This window comes from Larus michahellis, chromosome 21, assembly GCF_964199755.1.
Source record: "Larus michahellis chromosome 21, bLarMic1.1, whole genome shotgun sequence".
NCBI lineage: Eukaryota > Metazoa > Chordata > Aves > Charadriiformes > Laridae > Larus > Larus michahellis.
In genome coordinates, this window is record NC_133916.1 from 1,421,511 (window position 1) to 1,442,810 (window position 21,300).

At 46.7% G+C, this 21,300-nt stretch overlaps 1 protein-coding gene across 1 annotated transcript in view; it reads right to left on the reverse strand.

The window, feature by feature from the left end:
* Positions 1–920: 920 nt before the first annotated feature.
* PKP1 (plakophilin 1) overlaps positions 921–21,300 on the reverse strand; it is a 48,069-nt gene continuing 27,689 nt past the window's right edge. Inside the window, exons 5-14 of the mRNA XM_074564128.1 lie at positions 20,308–20,515; positions 19,413–19,590; positions 17,150–17,264; positions 15,789–15,944; positions 15,509–15,685; positions 13,288–13,441; positions 12,587–12,773; positions 7,675–7,759; positions 6,225–6,325; positions 921–4,392 (exon numbers count right to left, since the gene is read on the reverse strand). Of these exons, the coding sequence (XP_074420229.1) occupies positions 6,254–6,325; positions 7,675–7,759; positions 12,587–12,773; positions 13,288–13,441; positions 15,509–15,685; positions 15,789–15,944; positions 17,150–17,264; positions 19,413–19,590; positions 20,308–20,515 (1,332 nt within the window). The 3' untranslated portion in view covers positions 921–4,392; positions 6,225–6,253. The remainder of the gene's footprint in view (positions 4,393–6,224; positions 6,326–7,674; positions 7,760–12,586; positions 12,774–13,287; positions 13,442–15,508; positions 15,686–15,788; positions 15,945–17,149; positions 17,265–19,412; positions 19,591–20,307; positions 20,516–21,300) is intronic.

The following is a 21,300-nucleotide window of genomic DNA, read 5'->3' on the forward strand; positions in this document are numbered from 1 at the left end:
CTACATCCTACACCTGCTGTAGGGAAACCCCCACCATTGCACACCTGAGGACTGAAGGTCATGTCTATATGTAAAATTTTGGGGAACTATAGACCAATAAGGAAAGGGTGATAAATGGCAAACAAACGCCAGCACAGAGAAATGTTAAGCGATACACTTGGAGTGCAATAATCTTTTCTTCATACGGGCTTGGAGATGGCCACTTGGAGGGAACTCTATGATGGACAGCCCATCCCAGTGACAGCTCAACGCTCAACAGAGCTGCAGAAACCAAGGCGTATGTTAGGAATTGTTAGGGAAGGTGAAAAGAACAGAAAGGTGCCTGTGGTGTCCCTACATAAACCCTCGTCTTACTCACCCTCTATGCTCTTCTGGTCTCCTTGTTTCAGAAAGGAAATAGTTTAATTGGGAAATGTTCAAAGAAGGTCACCACACGTGACGAGCTGATGGCTCTGTCTGAGGAACTGGTCTGTGAGCTAGGACTTTCCAGCCTGGACCAAAGAGAAACAGTGGGAGGATTGACTCATCACACTTTTTAAATATAAGACCTAGGGAGCTTCAAACACAGTTCATAACAGCCAGGTTCAGAAGAAACTAAGGTGTAGGGTTTTTCCCCACAACAAGCTGTGGATCCATACAGCAGGGACACACGTGATGCTATTGATAATTAAATTTTTCATGGATTGAAGTGGTGACTGGAAAAGCTTATGGGAGAGAAAGCCACCGAGTCTTGCCAGGGGATGTAATGGTGGAGGAAACGTGATTTACAGCTTCATCCCTCATCTTGGCATAAGGCAGAGCAGTCCAGACCGATCGCTGCTGGAGGGCAACAGGATTTTACAAACCTTTCAAACAGACGCTTTATTCTTTCCTAACACCGTGGCAAAATAAAACCACCATAAAACAGGAAGCTTGAAGAAATTCCAGCAATTTTTATTGATTTCAGCTTTTCCAATGAAGCAAATACATACAGTACAGCCAAAACAAAACTCTGATACATTATTCTCACATACCTATATCTTACAGAATACACTGTATAGCTATGGACTGGTAGGCGAAGTTGGTCTCAAACTGGTGTATGTGGTCAGAGAGGAATAAAACTGCCTACTGCCTTCTCCTTGTCCATGAGGCTTCTGAAATGCTGGGGTGGGTTGGATTGTACATACACAAAACAAACAAAGCATTTACGAGAAAATAGACCAAAAAGCTCTGCTAAGCCCAGGACAGACAAGTATGGTATTTATTTACATGGTTGTGTGTCCCGTGCACAAATCAGGCCCCAGCTGCTCTTATTTCTGCTGCCAGCAGAGCTCATGATGCTTCTAGCTATGGCCCTTCCCTCCTCAGTAGTTCTCCATCGCTAGGACCCCAGGCGTCCACCACTTGCTATTGACCTGCCCTTGTCCCTGTCATTGGGTGCACACCCTACCTTGGCTCTTAAACAAGCAAGAAACAGGAAAACAGCTCATCGAAGAGGATGTCACCGTTAAAAACATGCCTTTAAGAAACAATGCCTCCTTAGAATGAAAAAAATTTGTATTGGAGGTGCAAACAGCATCCCTTTATGATGGGGGGAGTGTCAACGAGCTGCCGAACCTGCTGGTTATGAGCTGGTTACGAGCTGGTTACTCTGGTAAGGCTGATTTTCCTTTCTCTTCTCACAGTTGGGCATCAGTGTCACTTCACCGACTTGGGTAGAGTCTGTAGTCCAGATTTTAAAAGGAGAGACTGAGGGGAAAACAGAGTTGAGTATCAGAGAATTCCCTGGGGAAGAAAGAGCTGCAGAACAGCCCTGGGATGGCAGAGCAGTGACAATTCACACAGCCCACTGCTCTCTTGAGTTAGCTGTATTTTGAGGTATGAAAGCAGTAACATCCAGCGTCATAAAAAAAAAAAAAATTAGATTGGAAGGAACCTCTCTGGTCTGCCCAGCTCGAACCAGGGATAACGTCAAAGCCAGATGAGATTGCTCAGGGCTGTGCCCAGTCATGTTTTGAAGATCTCCGAGGATGGAGACAGATTTTACTTATATCATTTTATTAGCTTTGGAAAAACAACTTTGCTGTACTTAATAAAATTTATGTGAATGATGTATCTGTCTCTTTGAGTCTAATACTTACTAATGAAATCTCCAGTACTTGTAAATTTAATTGTGAGATGATGACCATCTAGCTACAGTTCTTTGTGCCTTGTATAGTGATTCAGTAAATTGCATTACCGGCGAATGCAGCAGCAGCATTTTAAAATAAAGCTTAAATAACAGCCAATTAGAATGAATTTCCTCAATATTCCATCATTACATTTTGTAGTTAGGTTTCTCCAATTAATTTTACACCGAAAAACATTAGCTCCCAGGACTTCTGTCAAACATGTAATTAACAGGAACAAATCTGAATGCAAAATTGCACGCAACATACTTTTACACCAAAACTGTAACAATCCTGCCCGTGGATACTGCAGCCGTTTTGGACATCCACTGTCTCAGGTCCTGCCGAAAACATTTTGAACCGTGCACCTGAGAATACACATCCAGCTCGGGAAGAGCTGCAGGCATGGCAAGGGCATGCCCACGGGCTGGGGCTCCTTTGCTGCTGGTTGAATGCTCCTGAAACTGTCCTACCGGATTCTCCTGGTTCTAGCTCTCCACTTCAAAGGTGCTTTTTTTTTTCCTCTCTCATTTGGCTGGGAGCTCAGTGCAGAAAGCTCTCGACTGAACGTGGGTGAAGGCAAGCAAATAGCTGCTGCTCATTAAAGTGCACAAGACTAAGCCACCCTTTGTAGTCCAAGAGAACCAGCCTGAAAATGATCTCCCTCTGTGGACACATGCTCCCTCTCCATCTAAATGGGGGACGAACAAGTGCCACCGTGTTTCTTAGCTCTAGAGCTGTGCCAGAGCGAATCTGAACTTCACGGATGGTTCTTTAGCAGGCACGAATCACCCCCTTTCTGCGAAGTGAACGGGGATATGGCAATTTCCATCAACTCAGGAGTCTGACACTTGCCAAAAATGAGACCGTTTTTTTCCCCTTTCTAGACTCAGCCCTTCGTCCTTCCCAAGCACCTCCTGCACCCCTGATATTTGCAAAACGGGGTCCTGCACGGTGTGAAGAAGCAATAACCGTGTGTGGGGGGCAGCCAGCGAGTGCATCCTCGGCTGGTCCTTTCCCTGCAGGTCTGAGTTGTATCCCCCGTGGGGACGAGTAGAGGATATTTTTCTTCTGGAGAGAGGAAGATCGGCCTCTTTCATCACACGGTTACTGTCATAAGGAGTGGGTTGCCCTAAAATGAGCTCAGCAGTCCCCTATCACAGCCTTAGCATCACAGGGTGATCGTGTAAGTAAAGATACTGAGAAATAAAATATTTCCAAACCTGACTTCACACAAGCGCTTACATTCCTTTGCATATTAATACTATTTCTTTACATTGATCAATAAAAACAAAGTGTGATTAAAAAGGCCACATCCCTCACTTTTTTCCAGTCCCGTGTGGCAGTCGGTGATCCCAGGGGAAAAAAACGCTTTGCCTGTCTCCAGCTCAGCTTCTCAAATGCCACCTTTGTCCAGGTACAGTCATGAGATTCAGTTGTTCTGGCGCTCAAAATGGTTCGAGACCTGGTAATATTCATGCTCTGCAGGTGTGTTGCAATTGTCCCCTCACGTACGTCTTCAGAGAAGGGTTACTGAGACCCGGGAGAGAATTTGCAGACATCAATTTGCTTCTTGAGATAAAGAGTTCAGTTGACAGGAAAGAAAATACTAATAACTATAAGAGCTCATTGGAGGAAAAAAAAAAATCATAAGCAGAAAAGAAGCCTGTGTTTATAAACGTTAGGAATAACCAGCCTTTGTAAAGAAGAGTATGATTGTGTGTATCTGTTTATAACAGCCATATGCAGTGGCGGGACTTGACCTAAAATTGGCAATTTTTATATTTGTGGGTAAAAATACGTCGTGACAAGTTTTTAGAGCGGCAGTACTTGGTGCATGGATTGGGTGGAATTGGACAAAACTCTGCAAGGGGGTTAAACTGCACGACTCACACCGGCTTTCGGTGGACGACAGGGGACTAAGCCTGTAGGAAGATCCTACTCGCCATGTGTGCGCATGGATGTTGCCTGCACGCGCACACACAGCAACACGTACATAGTTACACAGACACACTCTTTGCAAAAAAAAAAAATAATTATTGACATTGAGAAAGTATAACCTCAATAAAAGTCCCTTCTCCCCCCTAAAAAGAAGAAAATGCTTAAAAATATCAGTATCATCCACGTGAAATCCATATGTTTAGTTTGCTTTACAGTCGAGTTAACCTCAGAAACACTCTACATCGTTAACATCCTAAGTAACTGTGAAAGGGTTGTCTTCCTGGACATGAACCAATTCCAAATTCTGAAATGGAGAAAAACAAAGAAAAACGAAAACCCCAGGTAATTAAAGCATTCAAGAAATCTTTTCATTACATTCAAAACCAACTTTTAATCTTTTTTCTTGGCCTGTACCCAGTTTATGTACTGCCCAGAGCTTTTTCCCCTAGACTTCCATGCTCCTCTGAATCTCAGTGGAAACATCCCAACAGAGCAAGAAGTGAAATCCGTGCCTGGGCAGAGGAAAGAAATGGGCTTTTGCACCATTTTCTTTTACGTCAGGGCTGTGCTTGGTCCAATCGCAAAGGGCATGTTGGGGAAGGGAGAAAATAATTCATTCTGGATGAGCTCAGTCCCCATAGAGGGATATGATACTTGAAAGCGCAGAACTACTTAATGCTTTTCCCTGCAGTGGGAACTGTGAATCAAAAGTACCTTACAGAGTCGAGCTCCTTTCACACTGAGAGCTGGGCCCGTGAGAACCTCATGAGGTTCGACCCCAGTATCAGCACAGGCTGGGGATGAAGGGATGGAGAGCAGCCCTGCTGAGAAGGACTTTGGGGTACTGGTGGGTGAAAAGCTGGAAACAAGCCGGCAACGTGCGCTGGCAGCCCAGAAACCCCCTGCAGCCTGGGCTGCATCCCCAGCAGCGTGGGCAGCAGGGCGAGGGGGGGATTCTGCCCCTCTGCTCCGCTCCGTGAGACCCCCCTGCAGTGCTGCCTCCAGCGCTGGGGCACCAACAGCAGAAGGACACGGAGCTGTTGGAGCGGGGCCGGAGGAGGCCCCGGAGATGCTGGGAGGGCTGGAGCCCCTCTGCTGTGGGGACAGGCTGAGAGAGCTGGGGGGGTTCAGCCTGGAGAAGAGAAGGCTCCGGGGAGACCTTCCAGCCCCTTCCAGTCCCTAAAGGGGCTCCAGGAAAGCTGGGGAGGGACTCTGGATCAGGGAGGGGAGCCATGGGATGAGGGGGAATGGTTTTACACTGAAAGAGGGGAGATTTAGACCAGACATAAGGAAGAATTTTTTTACACTGAGGGTGGTGACACACTGGCACAGGTTGTCCAGAGAGGTGGCAGATGCCCCATCCCTGGAAACATTCAAGGCCAGGTTGGACAGGGCTCTGAGCAACCTGGTCTGGTGGGAGGTTTCCCTGCCCAGGGCAGGGGGTTGGAATGAGATGGCCTTTAAAGGTCCCTTCCAACCCAAACTATTCTATGATTCTATGAAAAAAAAAAACCCCAAACATAACAATGCCCTGGAAATTCTGCCCATGATTTCTCTAGTCTGTTTTCTCTACTGGGACTATTCAGGTATCAGCATGTATTTCCGAATCTTGTCATGGGGCTTATAGGTAGATTATTAAGTGCTCAAAAAAAAATCCCTAAGGGTGATGGTTAATGCCATAGCACATGCTGGAATTAATTGCATGTTACTGACACTATCTGGATAACATTATTCAAAATTCAGGAATGAAAGGACACTCAGAGAGATTCCTGTAAAAAGCCCCACCTGAGAGGATTTGGCAAAATGCAATTAATTAGTTATTACTTCTCAAAGTAAGACAGACAGACACATGAGCATAGTCAAGTTCAGCAGCTTTGTCCATCCTGTGGCATCAGCACTGGGCATGTCTAAAATGCACAGCTCTGTAGTGCGCGCAACATCCACACTAAGCCCAGGAATAGCACAACTTCTGACTTTTCACCAAAACAAATATTCCGCAGCTTAGGCTGAGAGGATTTGTGATGAAAAAGTCACAAACCTACGTTAGTGGACATTAAAAATAGCACAAAAGCTCATGGGTTTCACACCCCTCCTTTGCTCCCCAAACCGCCCCTTCCCCACACACAGGGTTCTCACCTGCAGCCTGAACGTGCATGGAGAGGCTCCTAAAATCTGGAGGAGAGGGTCCTGAAGGTTGTTCCAGCTAAAGATCCCATCATGTTCTTATCAAATCCTTGCTGAAAAATGTATATGAAGAGCAGTGAGCACATACCGGTTTCAAAAGCGACAGCTATCTATTGCTATGAGAGGGAGCCTCCTGCTCCACTTCAACCGCCTTCCTCCCCTTAAAAAGTCTGCTTCATTTTCAAACGACCTCCTCTGTCCTTCCTCTGTGTGCCTTCGACACGTGAACCATCACCCCGATTAATGGACTTCGTCTCCCTTGCATTGCTTTCCATCCGCCAAGAGCTGGACTGCTCCGGCTTTGGCGGAGGGAACCTTTACTTAGTCCTTCACTGAATATTATTTTGTCTTATTCCTCATCCTGGAAAAAACAGCAAAGATACTTCCATGATGCATACGTATATCCTTGCAGGCTCCCATCCCTCTCGTCTGGTGTATAGCTACGCAAAGAACTTCTGTGCGAACACAGGAGTGACTCAGTCACATCAAAATGAGTTGGCGCAAGGCCCCTGAGCAGAGCCTGGCACACAGCTACGCCGGCTCCTAGGGAGAAAGTCCCTAACCGTTAATACGAGAATGATGTTTAGGTACTCTCTCCCTTCCTGCCCCCAGGGCACTCCCCTTTGTGGGTGTTACTCCTTCTCTGTAATTTGGCCCTTTACGCTCTGCAGGTGCTGCTGCTGTTGAGTTGGAAAAACCCATCTTGTTCAAAGCAAGCCACCAGGAGCCGGGAGCTGGCTGAGAGCCCTGTCTGGCTTTGCACTTTCGCAGTTTCTGTTGCAGGGAGCAAAACAAATCCTAAATACTCCTCTTCTTGGTTTAAAAGATTACCCTGACTGTAGGGGTGATGTAACCACAGGGTAGGGTTATGGACACAGAAGAAAACGGGGGGGAAAGAGGGGAGGGACCTGTTGGGACACGCTGCTCCTACATGATGGTTGGACTTGATGATCTCAAAGGTCCCTTCCAACCTCAGCGGTTCTATGATTCTATAATGGACCGCAATGAAGGGAATCTCCCAAGCTAGCATGAAACGTCCTGGTCCGTTCCCAGCACAGAACAGTGCCGTGCACACATGGCAGCATCGAGTCCAGGAGCATCATGGAGGAGCCCGCCCAAGCTAGCTTCATCCCCAGGGCGCTAGCTGCCCGACACAGGCACACCGACGTCCACTTAGTCCCTAAAGTCAGTCCCGGCAGCTGCGGTTGCGACTTGCTGCCTCTTGCTGGGGTCTTCGGCAGGTGCCCCTGTGCTGAGAGCACCCGGGTCCTCCCAGCGCCCCGGCTCCTCCCAGCCGCTGCCCGGACCCGCCGCTGAATCACGGCCCTTGCAAAAACTTCAGCGAGTGAGTCAAGACCAGGGTTGTACTTGTCAGCCAAAAAAGCAGAAGCGTTTTCCTTACCTGCTTCAGCACACTCTGGAGCTCCCTGTTCGACCAGAGGTCTGTCAGGAGGAGGCGAGCAGCTTCGGCCGCTTTCGGACAGGAGCTGGGAAGATGAAAGCAACCCCGGTGAACTGTGGCAGCCACAGAGCAGCGACCCACATGCATTACCGACAGCCTTTAAATAAGCCCACCTCCAGCTGGCTAGACTTGACGGAGGACTGACAATAAAGCCTTCCTTGCTCTCTCAGCTGTGTTTCACGACAACAACCAACAACCTCTGGGGCTGGAACAGGACAAATGAAAACGAGGGGAGGATTTGGGTGGAAAAATGGGCATTGAACTGAGCTGAAGGAGTTTTTCTGGAGTGTGAAATCTGGGAGAGAGAAGGGAAACAGTGCCAACCCTTCCCTAGAGTCTGCAGGAGGAGTGTGGGCGAATCACTCGGGAGGGCAGCAGAGGAACGGGCTCTGTGCTGCCTGCTGAGGACGGAGGAGATGGGAGCATTTGTAATAACAACATCTGCAACCATAAGTCCTTACTCAGCACAAGTTAATAGATACTTGCTCACGTAACAGCTCCGAAACCATGAGTCATAAGCAGTACCTTTTATAATTTTGGAACATTTCATGCGACAACCTAGATATAAAGCTCCTTGCTGGTTCTTATCACTGCTCCTGATCTGCTGGACCTCGTCCTGCCTGTGGGAGACTCCTGGTCTGGGTTCAGTGCGACAGCCCCAGCCTGTCTCAGCCAGGGTGGTGCAGAGGTACCAGACCAGACTCAGGACCCTCCCTGTGTGATACAGCTTCTCAAAACATTGTGTCCTCAAAACTGTCCTCATCAGAGAAATGAGGCTGACAGTGGACATGACGGACAACCTGGGACCTGCAAGCACCCTGCTCTGAGCATGAAAGGACAGGAATGTAACCACTGTCAGTAAATTTTGGGGCATTTTCTCTAACACTCACAGCGCTTGTAACCAAAGAAATTAGCAATTTTAACCTGGTCATAACCTCCAAAGGGATTGTGCAAATCGCTCACGTTGATATTGCACGGAGGAGCTGCAGACCATCAGAAATTCTTGAGCAATGTTTAGGGACAAGAGAAGTAGGTTTTATTGCAAAATCACTTCTCTGGTTATAACCTTTCGATGCTGTCATCAGAATGTGGTTGAAAAATTGCTTGTGGCTGAAAAGCCAGTAAAAACCAATCAACCCAGAGGTATCTATGATCAGATGGCCAGTGCATGTCCTGGGCATTGTCTTTCAAGGATGTCTTGTTTTGTGTTGTTTCTCTCTTTCTGAGATAGAGGCATTTTCTTCTTCTTTTTTTTTTTTTTTTATAATTTGCTTCTAATGATGCCAAATAAGTACTTCTTGCCATTGTGACTTCAGAGCGCACCTCAAAATAATTTTTCTGTTCAGCCAAAATTACCAGCATCTAGTATCTGAGCCATTGCCAAATTCAGACAATTTGTCCACTCTTAGTTTGAAGGATTTACACTGGTTCTGTATCATACAGCATCTACCGCTACTCTTTACGTATAAAAAGATTAAGCATGAACCGATGGAGCTGTGACGACAACGTCAGTATGTAAAGTAGCACATCCTAAACAAAAGTGCCGGGAATAGCGTGTGACTACAGCAGTGTAGAACATGGAGCAGAATATCAAGAACAGCTGACCTGGGGAAAAACTTTCTTAAAACCAGGTTACCTGAAAATCAAAGTTGATTTTAAGGATAGTCTGTTTTTTACAAACAGAATTATTGGCAAAAATGTGTGGAAAGACAACAGGGAAGATGTCCACTTGTGACAGTGGCTGCAGTCAAGCAAAAAACTATTGACTCAACAAAACACAACCAAGAACCCAATCAGATGGAGATGGTGAGGCCAGGGGGAAGCGTGAGGGCGGCACAAAAGATGAAGGTTTTGTATATGCATATCAAATAATGGGGGGAAATAACGTTGTCTGAAAGGAGAAAGATATCAAGAACCTTATGTATATCACAGGAGATGCCAAGGAATTCTTGGAAGGACTTCTTCAGGATGTCATGAGTTTGTAAAATTGATATCAAGGTGCGATCTTTGGAAGAAATGGGAAATTGGAAATGTGTGGATGAGTAGAACTATTCCATGGAAAAGAATCAAGGAAAGACCTGAGTTTCTTCAAAGATTAATTTTGGAAAATGCTATGGTTGAATTAAACCGCAAAATTGAATCGTATTAATAGAAAAGGTGGGAAAAGTGAATGAACAAAGGGAAACTGAAGCAAATCAGTGATAAAGGGATTGTGAGCAAAACTGCAAGTCTGATGCTCGAAAGTTGCAGAAAGAGATTTTGGAGAAAAGTTTTTAATTCAGCCAGTAGAATTATTGAGAAAAATGATAATTTTATCAGTGAAATAAAGTTAATTGAAAATGAACAGAGGAATATTTTTTAGACAGTTGGAGAAGAAATATGTAAAGGACATCAGACAACACAAAAAATCAGTAACTTGATGTAGTAGCTTGATTTTCAGAAACACCAACAAAAGAAAAATAGTCCATATTTTGGCAATTTGGATTAAAAATAGCAAAGAGTGAATGAACACCACCATCACGATGAAGCCCGTGTCATAGACGAGCATATATGCAGGAGACGGAGACAATTATTTAATTGGGATGCTCCAGGAAGGAGAAGAAACCACAGCTATCAGATAAACTGCTGAACCTTTGATGCCTTTCGCTCAGAATACAGCTACAGGAAACATCCAGGAAAAGAAACCTCAGCTTGGAGGAGTCCTGGTTGACATTTGAGAAGAACATGGGAAAGCAAAAGATCCATAACTTACTTGTCTGTAACCTGGAAGCTCTTTCTAAAATATGAATACAAAATTGTTTGACCGTATTAAACTAATGATTTACAGCTTCAAATGCAATGACAGACCAGTTCAAAATTACAGGTAAAGAGACATTTGTTGGGTGGCAGGAGAAACACCTGCCAGGGAGGCTCTGCACAGACACACCAACCAAACCAACACCAGTGCTGCAGGTGAGGGAAGCGTGTCCTCAGGGAAACTGAGGCAGATCAACAGAGAAAACTCCACAAAATACTAACAAGATGCAACAAGGCATGGCGTTCTCTATGCTAATTTGGTCACCATTGAGACCTCCTCGGCCTTCTCTTTCTGTTGGGTCTGGTGCTGGGAAGGAGCAGCTTCAGAGCATGGCACTCACTACACTCAGCATCGGTGTGGGGAGCATGGGGTGTGCATCCAACCTAGGCAACAGCCCCCAGTAGAGGTGTTGGATCTAGTGGATGAGGCTCCTTCTGATGTAGGACTGGACAAATCCAGGCTACACAGGGAAGTGGGAAGGTTGGCTAACTGATGAACTAGCAGGTGTCCAAGTCACTAGAGTGGAGATCTCGTTCACATCTGCTTCATGGGAACAGTCTGAAATGATGCAGATTGAATAAGTAAGATTGGTCCTGGGTGTAAGTTATTGTCTTTTTTTTTTTTTCTCATAAGAATTGAACAGCATAAAAATCTTCAGGGACAGAAACGAATAATGGAGGAAAAGGAACAATTCAAGTTTTGGTCATTGTAAGAGTTGGGCAGTTTCTCCGAAGGAATTTATGATAAAGACATGAGGAACACACTGAAGACATCTCCAGAGTTTAGTAATCCTCTCAATTTAGTGGGTCATTGCAAACCAAGCTCATCACACAAAACAGTCAAGGCAATTAAGGTACGCACAGCCCCAGTTATGCAACACTTTGCCAAAGTAGTAAATTAGCTGACAACTGGTCTGAGGGATCCAAAGCGGGACTTTAGGCAGAAGTTAATACCATTCAAAACAACGAAGACTTAGAAGAAGGCTGGGTCTCATGTTAATTGGGCTTGTAGAGTGGAAGCACAAAAAAGCAGCCAACTGACCGACGTTCGTTGGCTGAGGTCCAAACTGAACCCACTTCTGATGACTGAAAGTCTCTGCTGCCATGAAACACGTGAGAGATTGCGAGTGGTTTATCCAAGGACGATGGAGAAGGCATGTGAATGTCTTCTCACAACAGAAAACAATAGGTTACTTGTATAAGGTATTTTAAAACAAAGACAGATGGTAGGGGAGATGAAAGTCTAGGAAGGAGAATATATGATCAAAGACCATGTAAGTTTAACACCAGTTGGGCCAAAAATGAGCATACAGTTTGGCAAGGGGTGACAAGCCTTCGCACAGGCCTGTGGGGAGTACGGATAACAAGCAGGACGGAATTGCTACCACCAAAATTCAAACCAAGTCCTAAAAGTGGTAAACCATGTTGGGATTGCTCAGTTGCTGTAAAATATATGTGAGTAGAGCAGGGGAGGTACTTATAAATAAATAAATAAATACATACATACACACACTTTATCAAAGCTGCGTCTTTGCCACTTGAGGTGGTTACGCCAACCACAGGATGAACAAACATGAACATTAAAGCTGAGCACAATCCCACTGTATCAGCGGTGCTCGAATCTCAGACCTGACCTTCACGCTAAGGCTTGCAGGAAGCTGTGAGAGGGAAGCCCACGCGCGAGGGAGTCAGGCTGCATACTGACATCCCCTGTTTTGAGGGCTGGAATTTTTAGCAGGGTTTAAGATGTCGATCCTTCAGTTCTTTTTAGAATTCCCTAAAATTCAGCGAGCAAATTTCCTGATGCCCCTTTATAAATCCCACTATGGATGGCTCATGCCTGTTTCCAGGAAACCACTGCTGAGGATTTGTGTCTGCCAACACGCTTGAATTTTTTTGGCGCTCTCAATTTACAAGCACGGGGAAAGAATAATACTTTACTCCGGCTCTGAAGGGTGATGGGAAGGCTCTGGGGTTAATCTGGCTTTGCACAGAGAGCACGGGCTCAAAAAGCATTTGTGCATGACCCTCTCCATGCCTTCTGCCCCCAACTCACCCATTTCGGCACAGGCTTACTACATTATTTAGCATGTTGCTTGTCAAGTAAGACTTTCCCAGGTGTGGGTTGGACATGATGAGGTTCCTCAGAGTGTAACAAGCTGATGTCATGATCTCGCCATAGCTGTTGGTATTTCCAGACTGGAATGACAGGAGACGTGATACATCTGGGAGCACCTGGTGAGCTAAAGAGGTGGAATGTTCCAATCAACATTTAAATAAAACCTGGCACGAGTGAATGATACTATTTATGTTAGCGCTATTCAATACAAGAATGCAGTGTTATCTCTGGAAGGAAGCACTGATAATGTTGGACATTAATGGCATAATAGTTATCACTTGATTTTCAGAGGCAAAATGAGTGCTGCAGGCCTCTGGAAGGGCAACGATATTGGTCATGGGTAGTCAAGTCCAACTCATCTCCCAAAACACTATCATCCTCACAATGCTGCAGGTTTGTCATTATCTATAAAGCCTACCACATGCTTGTAGAGACTTTGAGGTAGCACACATTTTGTTAATTAAGCCTGCAGATACAATCTGAAGTTGTCCTTTTTGGCCAGAAGAAATGACACTGCTTTGCCCAATTTTGGAGCTTGGTTAAATCCTGTTACGGGGTTTACAAAGTGATGTGGGCAGATATTAGAGAGTTAGAAACTAGACTTTTTTCTGGAATCCACTGTAGTGGAAATTACTTACCCATGGTTTTGTGGAGAACAGGATGCCGGGACATGTTGCTCAGCAAAGAAGCCCCAGACCGGACAACTTCAGAGCTGTTGGACTGGAGGAGCCGTGCTATGCGAGGCAAACCTTTTTCCTTCAAACCAATCATTTGACTCATTGCATTGGACATCTAGGAGACAGAACAGAGATACCTCATGACTTCTAATGCCGGGAGAACACAAATGGAATGATGTACGGGGCCATACAAACATCACTAGGCTATAAAATAAGCATTTATATACCTCCTTCTGCTACCATGATCCCACTTACTTTGTCATTTACCCGTCTTCTCCACAGGCATTTGCAAAGTCAGGCTCTCATCCTTTGGGGTACAGTTGGGACTTCTGTCCTCTTTCTGGAGCCTGAGGGGGACAGTTGCTCACCCAACTGATATTCCCATAAGCTGGAGAAGTTTTACCTTCACGTCCCCGTTGCCCTTGCCCTTGCACAATGCCCTGGCAGCTCCCTGACATGCCACAAATAATAGGCTGCTTTGGAATAGGGACAGCTAATGATACCTTTAAAAAACAAGCTGAAGACCAAAAATACTCATCTTGGATCCTGATCTCGCGATTTCTTATGTAAATCTGGAAGATCTCAGGACACAGCCAAGGCAGATGAGTGTTCATGGGTGTTGAAGCACATACCCTTAATAAATTGCCATCTTATTGGTAGACTCTAAACCGAACTTCTCAGTTACTGCCCCACCAGAAAGGCTGGTGGAGATTGTCGCACCACCAGTGATGTTTGTCCATCAACAGTGACATGGAGATGGAGGGAATGGACTGGAAGGCAGCCCTGTTCCGGAGGGCTGAGACCCAATTTCCCTCCCATGCTCCAGGAAGCACATGTACCACGTTACATATCCACACCAGCAGGACTGGGTTGTCTAAAACTGAGTCTGAGAAGAGGTTCAGAGTTCTCCTCTATAAGCTAAAGGGTTCCAGTAAGCTTTGCAAGCTTGTCCTTGGTTTCCCTTTCCTTCAAGTGACAGCAAACCCAGCAACCCACCCCAACTCCAGCTCTGAGCTTGAATAAGACCCTTGAAAGGAGAAGTCACTTTTGCACATCCAAGCAAGTTCCAACCATTCCCTTCCAGAAGGTGGAAATAAGTTGCTTCAGCACTGTCAGAGCTGGTTTTTGTTTGTTTGTTATCTCCCCCCCCTGCCCAAAAGACATTCTTGTGTAATGGTCTTGATTGCTGAAAGCCTTTTTTTTTTCCATGGAGAACATAGCTCCAGCCCCATTTCTCTGACCAGCTCTACCCATACTGAGACAGCCTCTCTCCACGTCGTTAGTGCCACTGTTTAATTAAACCAAAAAAAATAAAAGGTTCCCAAAGTATTTCACATTGAAAGACTTGTAACAAAAGCTCCCAGGAGATTAGAGCTGGCAGGTTAATGCTGTCCTAGCAGCGAAGGCTCCTTTCGTGAGTCACTCCGTGTTTCTGGGTGGAACGCTTTGCACACGTGACACGCCTCTCCTACGTATGAAATAATTATCTCTTTATCTCCCTAGCCATCTTATTTAAATTGGAATTGATGAAGTTCGACACAAACAGACAAGTCGAGGTTTGTCCACGTGAACGCAGCCTGCGAGGACATGCCCAGGGTAGCGACTTCGGGCACAGCAGAGCTGCTGTCGTGACGTGGCCCTGGCCGTGCCCTACCTCCTGCAATACCCACGGCGTCACGCAGCCGTGTCACCTCCACGCTGCCATACCCACGGGTTAGGACATCTATCGGAGCTATTTTACAAGCAGCTCTGATGTGAGGACAAGCCACAATCCACAGCACAACCCACCCTGTTATTAGAGCCACCGCCCACTTAAAAAACACACACAGGTGGTGGCACACGCACATCCTTCCTCTCTGCTTTGATGACACCTGTCCACATGTGCACATCTGCGCCCATCCTCACTAGTGTCCTGGGGGTCAGGCGCCAATACCCGTAGGTGCTGGTGGCATGACCAACCTGGAGGAGCCCCTGGGAAGTGTATGGATCTGGGAAAGAGCCTTGGGATGCTATCTTGGGATATGCTGTATCTTGGGATAGCTCCCATGAGACCCCATTTTTGCCATTAATAAATACCTCAGCTGGAGCATCCACTGTGGAAAGGCTGGAATTAAGACTTTTTCCTTTCTGTAAGGTGTTGACATTTTGACTGCACATGTGTGGAGGGGAGAGGAGTGCTTACCAGTCCTCGGCTCGCAGTGAGGTTCTGCAGAGCTCCAGCACAAGCTTCCAAGGTGGCATCCTTCTTGCTCTGATCCATCAGGGACAGGTAGGTGCGGATGGCATCAGAGTGGTAGAGCCAGCTGGGTCCTTTGGGTTTAAAATCCTCCTCAGGAAGGGGGACACCGTACTCATCATTCTACAAAGAGACAAGAAACTGGAAGCTCAGATCCTGTTCTTTGCTTGCAGCCCTTGCCTGGGGCTGAATATCAGATTTCCAAGCCCTCTGCGGCACGTCTTACCTCCATTTTACCACTCCTGCTGTTGAAACAGCCTGTGAGAGTTTTGTCCATATAAACGCTCCGGGCCATGTGGTTGAGCTGGGTGTATTTGTTGGGAACTTCAGCATCCAGGCGGTAGGAGAGGTTGTGCAGGATGCAGATGCAATTCTCCACAGACTGAAATCACCACCAGAATAAAAATGCAAGCATCACATTAGGCAGAAAAATATGAAGCAGCACCTGCTATAGCTACAGAGAGGACATATACCATGCAGTAATTAAGTTTTGTAGCAGTTACACTATATAAGCTCCTGACCCTGCTTAAGTTAGCAACGTATGGGAAGGAAGAAAGAGGTAGAGTAGACATGAATGATGGCCACATAGCCCAAATGCTACATTAAGGATCTCAGTGAGATGACTGACTCAGTGGATCTTGTCAGGTCCCACTGCCACAAATACGTTGACAAACAGGAAAAGAGAGTGGCAGAGGGTGGTTATATCAAACTGCCCAAGATGAGATGCCAAATCTTGAAACTCTTCCTCTTGCCATAGTCATCTTTCAATGACTTTATCCACATCACAGTTACAGATTAGGGGACACTTTTTACTAAGAACAGGCTTTTAAACCTCCTTTACCTGGATCTCAGAGTGCCCAATGTAAAGAGAAGGGAGAATTTTCACTAGATCCCACTAACCAACGCGGTTACATTTCCAAAGAGCTGTGTTCAGTATGTGCTGCTGAAACTAGTCGTCTTGCAAAAGCCCTCCCCAAAAGAGAGTTTGCTCAATCCTGAGCTCATTTGAAATAATTCTGGTACCTTGCTGGGCATTGAGGACCTGAGGGTGTCTGGCTAGTATCTCAGGTGTTGAACGCCTGAACAAGTGGCTACAAACACTAATTTGTCCGAGGTAAGTGCTGTTTACACACAGCAGTCAGAGTCACAGTTAGGGGCCTGGCAGAGGGATGCCAGCTCCTGGCTTCTTGCTGAATGTGATGCCAGTCTGGGGCGTATATACTTGAGTCCTGCTGGATGAAGAGATGTGGTGGTGGGAAGAGCAAAAGGTGGATGTTAAGATGCTGGCAGGATCCCAAGGTGAGAGAGGAAGGGAGGAAAGCATACTGGGATCTCAGGAGCCAAATATTTTGCCCCGTCTCTGTGTTTGGTAAAGGGAAATTGTAAAACCCACCTTTACTTCAGGCCCAGAGCACAGAGGACTTGCAGCCCTACAACAGGTCGCACTGGGATTTGGAAGGACAGGAGCAGCCACGGTCTGCTCTCCTCTGATGTTTGTTTGAAAGGGATTTTGAGATATTCCCAAAGTGGCAATTATTAGCTACGGGGCTGAAGTCTAGCAAAGAGCTCAGGGTGAGCGTCTGGTACCTTATCATCAGGTCGGTTAGAAGCCACGCAGTTCTGGGCATAAGTCATGACTGAGTCGATCAAGCCAGGGTAATTCCTCATGGTCTGGCGCCCCATGTCTGCAGAACTCAAGTTTCTGAAGAAAGCCATGGCAGAGCACGTCGGGAGAGAAGGAGGAGAGAGGATTAGTTGGGTTCACTTACTAGTCTCTATAGGATCTGTTCTGGCTAGGCTGTAATTGAATTTAAGGATATTTTTGTAGATTCAGCGAGGCTGGTGTACTGCTCTCATTTGGAGGCCTTCTGTAGCACTGTACTGGAGCACAGATCTCTCGTTGCTCTTTAGGATTGATTTCATCTAGGAAAACATCCTGTTAAGGAGCTCTGCATAGAAGACATCCTCCTAGTGAGAGTAACTATCAGCTATATTTTGCCTTAGAGGCTACGCGTGTGACATTACACAGACTCATCGCCTCCTTGGAGGTGTTTCCAAAGAAAAGACTGATTACTGTGGATTACTGTAGGATTACTGTGAAAATCAGCAAGGTGAAAATCAGGAAGGTGCATATAGTTGTAAGCATGGAGGTACACGGGTCAACTGCAATATTTGTGTGGGAAAGAGGGGGCAGAGATGCTAAAGAGAAGCAATCGCTCTGACCAGATGGATTGACCTGTAATGGTGTAAGGTGTTCCTGAGCACTGGTTACTGCCAGGACAGGGGAGTTTTTCCAGTAACAGGAAATGTTTTTTTGTTGTTTTGTTGGGTTTTTTCTTCCCTGTTTTATTGCCTCGTAGCTTGCAAATGAAAAACAAAGAGAGGTTGGCAGTCGTTGTGAGATATTCACTCCAGGCGTTCCAGAACTGGATTTGATGTTCACTGTGATTTGCAGCCTCCTCATTAACATGAATTCATCTGCAATCCAGAAATGCTTGAGCAGCAATGGCTCGAGCCCAGGGCAAACCCAAGGCTGTTCTCATCTCTGCGTTATGATGTGGCAGGGCAGTGAGTCAGAGCCATCCCAGCTCATCCCTCCGAGAAAGGGCTCCTGACCCAGCCGCCCGGCTTTCCTTACCCGCCTTGCTCCCCAGCCCTGCTGCCCCCAGCCCCCTGAGCTCCCTTGCCGACCTGCCTCTGGCAATCTTCACTGGTGGTGTTGGATATTAGTGCCACAGACCGGGAAAAGACTCGGGAGAAAGAGCCTGCCTGGAGTTACACTCCACGGAGAGCTCCACAACCTCTCTTCGTACTCTTTCCCTCATTTTCATGGGATATTTTACGGCATCAGTGGGTTGAGATGGTCTTAAAAGCGGAGCACCTCATACGCAACGAACACCTCACATCCCCATGTGCAACTGCATGGGGAAGGTGCCTTCCAAGAGAGGGAAAGGAGCAGCACTCGCTATCTTTCAGACATGGTTCCCAGCCACAGAAGACGATAGTATCACGTCTCAAAAGGCCCCTACCGTATTCACCCGTTTCGTTTCATAAGCAGGTACAGCTCCTACTAGCTGCATGTCTGGTAAGGGTGCGGTCGGAGCTGCGCTCCCTCGGGGAGAGCTTCAGTTGATGAAAGTACCTAATTATACAGGCTATTTTTTTTTTCCCCCCACTAGTTCCCAGTGAGACAAGGAGCTCGCATCCAAGTGGAGGAGGGCGGTAGGAGAAACAGCAAGTCAGGGCGAAGATCCTCTACACAAGGGCTCTGGCTTTCCCGTGAAAAAAATAAACTACTCTGGGCTCAGTCTGCGCCTCCTGTTTTACAGCTGACCTGCCTGGTGAAATGAGCCAGGAAAAGTCCAGGGCAATGGGACTGCTCTGTACCAAACCGGTTATTAAACCTGTGGAAAAATGCTTGTTTCTCCCACACGGAGAATTCTGTCTTTTTGTCACCTAAATCCCAAAGCAGTTTGTTTTCTAGGAACCAAAATTTTCTCTGGAAGCCTCAAAAATGTAAGGGCAAAAAGCGCCAAGTTTCCTGGTCTGAGCTGAACCCTGTCAGGTTTCAGTATTGCAGCTCTCCCGCGACAAAGTAACTTATATTTTTTGAGCAGAAACTTCGCAAGAAGAAACTTTTAAAAAAAAATAAAATAAAAAGCTACTAGGAAAAATACTTTACATGTAAATTTTTCTGTACCTTCTCTTAGTCAGGAAAACTTTCTCCAGGAGAATTTTTTATTAATACAATTGCAGTGAGCGTGTCTTTAGCTTATGGTAAGAGAATTTAGACAGCTTTAGCTTTTGTCAACAGACATAAGCTACGGTAAGTCCCTGCTTGATGACTCACCTCAAACAGCCTGTAGCATTGAAGAATACTTCTGGGTCAATAATTTCCCTTGTCCTGTTGCAGCTGCCATCAGACCAGCCAGAGAAAGGGATGATAACACAATCCGTCAAGACGGGCAGGGCCTCCTGTATCAACTCTTCTTTTAATTCATCGGTGGAGGAGAGGTTCCAGAGCAGTCCTAGGAAGGAGGTGGGAGACAAGCTCAAGCAAAAGCTCACCATGCATTAGAAACTTTCTGTAGGTCAGAGTGAATTCCAGCAAAAAGTCCTCCTTCGCTCCATCCCTCTTTGAACTAAAGGTGCGGAGGCTGCCCTAAACCCTGGTCTCTGTCCATCCCTATGGGCACCAGGCGTCATGTGGAGGTGGGTATCTAAGCATCCTCCCTCCTTGCGGAATTGGTGTTTATTGCCACTAGGTTGCAGGAGGAATGCATCTCTCCAGGGATCTCATAAAGGCTTGCACTCAAGACCTCAGTCACCTGAGGGTGACCTGCACCAACAAACTCATGTCAATCCTTCAAGAAAAGGTGGGACACCAATGAGATAACCTGCCCAACCATATTGGGCTTGCCAGCACCCTTGGCCTTCCCTGGGAACAGCATGGGGCCCAGGCGTGCAGGAAGGCATGGGAATGGCAAGGTGACCACAAGGGTCACCAGGGGCAGGTGCTTCCCCGGTGGGCGCTTATGATGTGAGGAACCCTTATGGGACATCGAAAGGCTAGGACCTCCTCTGCTTTCTGTTTTAGGTTGCCATTTAGTGCAACAGGAGGGTAAAACATCCTCTTTGTGGTATGGCAGCACCGTGGCTACTGGTCCTTTGCGTGCTGGAGCAACATGGACCACAGGCAGGGAGGAGCATGGTCCTTGCTGAGGGCTGAGCAGTCAGCTGTGTACCTGTCAGTTGTTTCTGAATTTCAGTGTTCCCTGTCCTCCGTAGAAGGCTCACGCACTCCCTTATCCCATTCTGCCGCCGGGTTTCTATCTTGTTGGTTGGATTCTTGAAGACCAAATTTCGGAGGGCTCCAGCTGCTGCACGTTGTACATTCTGGTTTGTGCTGCGGAGCAGCTCGACGAGCTTGGCGATTCCCCCCAGCCGATAGACCTGTACCAGGAAAGACATGCGGCCATCAGCATGGTGTGCAGAGCATCACTGGGACAGGGACAACTAGAACTGCCATGGCGATGCAAGGAGTCAACACAGCACGTACTCAGGGGAGCTGGGAAAGCAGATGTGTCAGTAAAGGCTGGCTAGAGCTTGAAGATGGCATGTCTGGTTCAGGCCATAGGTCATGAGCACAAAGGTGCTGGCCTTGAGGTTGGAGCTTAAACTCTGGAAGTGGATGTCTATGAGTAATGGCCATGGACCGAATCCTCTGCTTGATGTAAATGTGCTTGCTCCCACAAACTTTCACCTACCTCCATCAGTTTGCATCAGGTGAAAATGTTGCGCTGCCTATCTGTAGAGGCCATTTATAGTAATATAATGACACGATGTGGTAATTTATCTGCATCCTGAAATCACAGGCTGAGCTTAGAGGGATGGTCATGGTGCAGTGTAAACACCCCCAAGGTCAGCCAGAAGCAGTACTGGGCCGTACTCAACAGGGGCAGCATCGGAAAGGGGTGTGAACCCGACCTGCAGGACACCACACACACGCCAGGGAGGTTTGAACGCAAATTCCTCCAGCTGAGCTTTCCAAAATGATGGGGATGTCCTCTCTACCAGGTCTCCTGGGGACATGATCCTGCATGGAGCCTCTCCTGGCACAAACCAACCCCTTGGCTGGAGATTTGCTGACAATAGAAAATGAATGAGCACCTTTCAGAAAGGAAAGAAAACAAGCGTGCGCTCGGATGACTCACGTACCTGCTCTGACATATCTTTCT